Genomic DNA, 6,000 nt, shown 5'->3' with positions numbered 1-6,000 from the left:
ACTGCGGATGGAAATTAGCTTAAAGCTAAATCTGGCACTGTTACGCTTGATACATTTTAATGTTTTAAGTGTTCATTACTGTGCATTGTCCCTGCCAAATAAACGATTAAATAAATAAAATAAATATCGTTGGCCAACTGTCAGTAGAAACTTACCTAAAATATGTTATTGGCTTATTTTAACAGTGATCGTATGATTCCTTCCGATATTATTGCAGATCTGCTGCAAGCTAGCTAGCTAATGTAGCTAACTTAGTCATGTAAAATATACTGACAAAACACTTAAAATCATCATCAAACAGACTAACTCTGCCAACAGTGACCATTAGAAAACTTTATAATCCTCTTACTTTATAGGCCGTTGTGACGCGTTTGCACCTGTCGGCCACCGTACAATATCCTACTGACCAAACAAACAACATACTGATGATTTACATATTCTTAAACCAATACCCCAAGAACAGCTCTCGGCTGTGAAGTGATTTTGGTAGCAGCCACAGTTGGGATTGCAGGTCAAATGAAGCCAACAACACAAGCCCAGAGTGTGAGTCATGCACACATGTAAAGAGAACGTAGCTAAAGAACAGACACAATTACTCTTCAGGATCTTTAAAAAAATTATTTCTTCTTCAAAGTCATACAAATGTGTCTTTCTGACATAGAAATGTGCTGGAACACCAGTCCAAGTGTGAAAAACAAGCTGAACGTTTCGATCACATTATCGAATTGTTTCTGTTTCTGGAAAAATCAATCCCTGAACCCTAGCACTCAGTGACTGGAAGTCAATGTGAATGTGCAGCAGTGCAGAGTATATGGTTACAGTTCAGCTGAAGGACAAAGACGGAGGACAGAGGAGGCAGGACATTGCATATGTGGAATGTTTTAGTTTGATAGAACAGATAGATAGAAAGTGGAAGAGCAGAAACAAATGTCCTAAGGAACGGACAACGAATAAAAACCTGAATGACGAAAAAAGAATCTGATATGTTTTAATTAAACTCTACAGAGATAGCTGACTGACACGAGCAGTCTAACAAGAGGAAACACTACAGCTCTGTAAAAGTAAATCACATCTTGTTTCATATGTTTTTGTGATAAAGCATCTTACAGTTTGTCTGAGGAACCATCATAAATGTTATGTTTTCTTTTTTGTAACTTGAGCTAATGAAAAATAATTCTCACTGGAAATAACTGTATAATATTTCCCTCTGAAATTTGGGCAAATACAAGTATAAAGTAGCATATCATTGAACTACTAAAGTTAATTGCAAGTACTTGTAAAGTTACATTTAAGCACAATACTTGAGTAATGGCAGTTTCCTTGCATCATGCACAATTTGAGTCCCATAAACACATTTCCACCATCCCCTCCTCTGGCAGACGTCACACACGCCCACCAATCACCTCCTGTGTTTCTCCTGGAGCTTTCATAAACCGGGACAGCACCGACACAGAAGTTTCACTCTGCATCAGTGCACCAACATTTCACCTTCATTCCAAGTCCAGTTACTTGTTTCTCTGTGAGTTTCTCCAGGACTGTCCCACCATGCGTCTCCAGTTCTTCCTCTGCGTAACAGCCCTGCTCGTCTGCCCGGGTCTCATCCTCGGGTCTCGGATAGCCAAACGCTTCGCCATCGGCTGCACAGAGAAGTGTGACAAGTCGCAGTGTGCGCCGATCCTCGCGGACTGTTTGGCCGGAGATGTGCTGGACCGCTGCGACTGCTGCCCGGTGTGCATGTCCGGAGAGGGCGAGCTGTGCGGCGGCACCGGAGACCGGGAGTGCGCCGAGGGGATGGAGTGTGTGGTGACCGAAGGCGTGGAGGTGTCCGCCACCGTCAGGCGCAGGGGCAAGCCCGGGGTGTGCGTGTGCACCGTGTCCGATCCGGTGTGCGGCAGTGACGGCGTCTCGTACCGGAACATCTGCGAGCTGAAGCGCGTCAGCAACCGGGCCATGAAGCTGCAGCAGCCGCCGGTCATCTTCATCCAGAGAGGAACCTGCGGGAAAGGTGTGTGTGTGTGTGTGTGTGTGTGTGTGTGTGTGTGTGTGTGTGTGTGTGTGTGTGTGTGTGTGTGTGTGTGTGTGTGTGTGTGTGTGTGTGTGTGTGTGTGTGTGTGTGTGTGTGTGTGTGTGTGTGTGTGTGTGTGTGTGTGTGTGTGTTTGTGTTTTGAAATTGAACTTGATGATTTCAGCAGCAGACTCCACTTCATGTTCTCATATACCTAAAATCTTTATAGATTTTTGGACAAATTAAGGCAATAAAATGGTAGCAAGACAAGATTTACGTTTTGGCAATGAAAATCCTTAGTCTCATGCACCTCCAATGCAGCATAAATATAGACAAGACAATAAAAACAGTGCAAGAGAATGTTTCAAGTCACCAATGGGAAGGTAAATGCAGAGATAAGTAAACTAAATACATGTAAAATAGATCAAGATGAGTGAAATTAAATTCTGTACAGTAGATCTTGCGTTTTGTAAAACCAACGAGAAGTAAATAAGTTTGCTTGAGCTACTGTGACTTTGCATTTTAGTAGTGATGGGAATTCCGGCTCTTCTTGGTGAGCCGGATCATTTGGCTCGGCTCACCAAGAAGAGCCGGCTCTTTCGGCTCCCAAACGGCTCTTCAGTTTACCACATATAATACCTTTTATATTTCAATCAAATTTAGCCCTGTTTTGACTAATGATTTATATACACATATATCACTTAAATTATTCAATACATCCTTTGTACTGAAGTATTCAAAAGTAAAAATTACATGTTTAATATCAATTATTTGCTGTGGCCAATTGTTTTCATTGCATTTACAGACCCTTGTATCTCTCTGATACCACCCAATGAATGCACAGACTTGCTTGTAGAACCACGCTACACAAAGCAGATAGCAACACCTATAAAAACTTAAGCATAGACATTTAAAAAAAGGGGCTACTGTATCGACATTTTAAAATTATATTTAAAGAAAAGGCCCTGACAAAACAGCAGGGCTCTATTTCAGTATTAACTATAGAAAAAAAGACAGCAACAGCTGACATCAAATCTTTGCTGAGCCCAAGGATAATCATAAATAAATAACATAGTGAAAATAAATACAAATAAAAATAAAAACGAGCCGGCTCTTGGAGCCGGCTCGTTCGCGACCGACACATCACCACATTTTAGTATTCTATGACACGGTTGTGGCCAGTGTTAAGTTACAATGTCATATTATTTAACACTACTTCCCATCTAAAACCTCTGTGACCTCTCTGACCTCTGTGTTCTGCAGTCCACATGTGTGTCATGACAGCAGGATGTGCACTTTTCCCATAGAATGGGCTACAGCGGATGGTTTAAATCTGACACACAGCTTTAGCACATTTTTTTGCAACTTTTATACGTTTGAAAAGTTCCATCTGTTCTTTAATTCATCTCCTTCCTCCCATTATTTGAGTCACTTTTTAATTCTGTCTCATCTCCTCGAACACCTCTCCCTCCACTTTCTCTCCTCCCGTTTCCTCCTCTCTTCTTTCCTAATATTCTCTCCTCCCACTTCTGATCGGTTTAACTAGGAGGGAAGGACTTTTCTTAGGATTTGAACTTTTTGAGCTGAGGACGGAAGTCTGGATCTGGAGGGATCAATTTTGTATTTGTTCTTGATTTGTTTCTGCTTCCTGTACAGACTTGCACACTCTTTGTTAGACTGACAGGCTTGGATACAGCATCAACAAAACACGGTTGCCTGGTGACTCAACTATTTCAGAAACTAGAGGAATTTGTTTCCGGCCGGTCAAGCCTTTAATGATATTTCATGTTTTAGGGCTGCATTCTAGAGCCATTTATTTTCATTAAAACTAAAAACTGTTTGGCGATGTTGTAAGTGTAGAACTAGGAAAACAGTTTTATCAAACTACAAATCACATATAAGTTCCATCGCTGCTCATCATCCTACAAAGTAAACTATCTGTTTTTAGATTTTAGAGTGGCAGATGCAAACATTGATGCAAAATACTGAATAAATAATCAGCTCATTTATTTTTTGTAAGAAGAATTCATACTATCTTTCTGCGTTTACAAATTGCATGAAGAGACAGTATGGCACTACATTTACCTGCTTCTGCTTTACTCTCTGACTCAGTGTAGAGTTGATCTTTGACCTCAGTAAATGTTCCGCTGTTACTGGCACTGTGTTTGAGGATTAAGTATTTCTCCATTCGTTTGATTGGCTGAATTCAGTTCTCTTCTTTTCCCTACACATTACATGACTGCACTATTATGCTAATTTGTTGGTTCATAATTGTATTTTGTGCCTCTACTGCGACATGTTTCTTTATTTTTCTCATACTGCCTTTGCTGCAGCACCTCTTTTCACCCTCTGTCTGAAACCAGAGCCCAGTCTGCTCTGATTGGTTAGCTGGCTGGCTCTGTTGTGATTTGTCTACTGCTAAGAGATGTCCCGCCCCTTAGCCTCACGTACAATGTGTCGGAGCGCCAGCCAATAGGAGCACAGGTGTTACATAGTGATGTCATTATGTTACATAAGTAAACAAAGGAGTCCAATGGAGCCGTTTCAGGCCCGGGGGGAGTGGGGGAGAAACACAGGGGTTTTAACCTTTGCAGACCATTCACATGCACAAAAACCTATATAACAAATGACAGTAAAGGGAAAACCCCAACAAGCATAATAGGGACTTTTTAAACACTCTGAGTAATACAATAGGCTAACAGCAATTCTTTGTTATGATGTTTTCACATTATGGCTTGAAAGAACACATTTTTATAATGCTATTTTTGAGCAATAACATAATTTGCAGAAAATTATATTGTTCGGCACTCTGGGTTCGGGGGTCTTTAGCTACTTCGTTAGCATGTCGCATTTGCAGGTGCTTGGAGAGGTTCTGGCCTGGACACAGTTTGCACCTTACCGTCACATTCCTGTCCTTTCTTCTGACAAATTCAAAATAATGGGCATACCTCCACTCAGGGGTTAAACTGTGCCGGGGCTGTCCGGGGCTCAGCCCCCGCACATAGGACGATGCTCTAACGTCCCCACATTTGTCATGTGTTTACAAAAAACGATATATATGTTAAAACTTTTCTCGTTCTTACAGTTTTTTTCAATTGCTAAAACACATTTTTGACAACAAGGCTCATTTTCTCAAAACACTAAACACAATTCTCAAAACCACACACCCAAAGTGCAAAACAACTTTTGCACCAAATGGCACACAGACACACTTCACTTATAGTACAAGCCACTTTGTCCAACCAACTATTCATCTTTTCCTTCTATGTAGAGAATTCTGCATATAAAGATTGTTCAAGTCTATAAAATTATGTGCAGAGACAAAAATATACTGTTTCATTTCATTTCAAACCTTTATTTATCCAGGTGTATCCCATTGAGATCACTGATCTCTTTTTCAAGGGAGACCTGCTCAAGTAGGTTCCACATGAAACATTAAAAACATAAACAGAACAACAAAAAGGACATCATACAGCATCATTACAGGGATTACAATTTACAATAACTATCCACATGAACAGGTACCAACAGCTTCCGATTGAGTAGCATCCAACCGAGCTTTAAAAACATTTAGTGGCACCAGATTGCTCAGTTTCCATTTCAATTGCAGACTATTCCAGGACAGTGGAGCTGCGCATCTAAATGCTATCTTCCCTAAGACAGTCCTAGCAGTTGGCACATTTAATAAAACCACAGCATGCGATCTCAGGCAGTAGCCACTTACAATTCGCCGTGAGATCAGGGAGCAGATGTAGGATGGAAGTTTCCCTAACATGGCTTTGTAGATAAAGATGTACCAGTGACTGAGCCTCAGTACAGTTAGTGAAGGCAGACCAGCCCTTGCATACAGTGTACAGTGATGGGTTAATGCTTTACAGTTTGTCACAAATCTCAGTGCACTGTGATACGCAGATACACTGTTGTTATACTTTTATTGTTCTCCAAAAAAAATTGGTGCAACATTCATGCAGAATTATACAGTTTCAATTTGAAAG

At 40.9% G+C, this 6,000-nt stretch overlaps 1 protein-coding gene across 1 annotated transcript in view; it reads left to right on the top strand.

Moving 5' to 3' along the window:
* The first annotated feature begins 1,369 nt into the window (after positions 1–1,369).
* The window catches only part of htra1b (HtrA serine peptidase 1b), a 41,343-nt gene continuing 36,712 nt past the window's right edge, over positions 1,370–6,000 (top strand). Inside the window, exon 1 of the mRNA XM_034119069.1 lies at positions 1,370–2,005. Coding sequence (XP_033974960.1) covers positions 1,546–2,005 — 460 coding nt within the window. The 5' untranslated portion in view covers positions 1,370–1,545. The remainder of the gene's footprint in view (positions 2,006–6,000) is intronic.

The sequence above is a fragment of the Trematomus bernacchii genome, unplaced genomic scaffold, assembly GCF_902827165.1.
Source record: "Trematomus bernacchii unplaced genomic scaffold, fTreBer1.1, whole genome shotgun sequence".
Classification (NCBI taxonomy): domain Eukaryota; kingdom Metazoa; phylum Chordata; class Actinopteri; order Perciformes; family Nototheniidae; genus Trematomus; species Trematomus bernacchii.
This window is presented reverse-complemented; position numbering and strand designations above follow the sequence as displayed.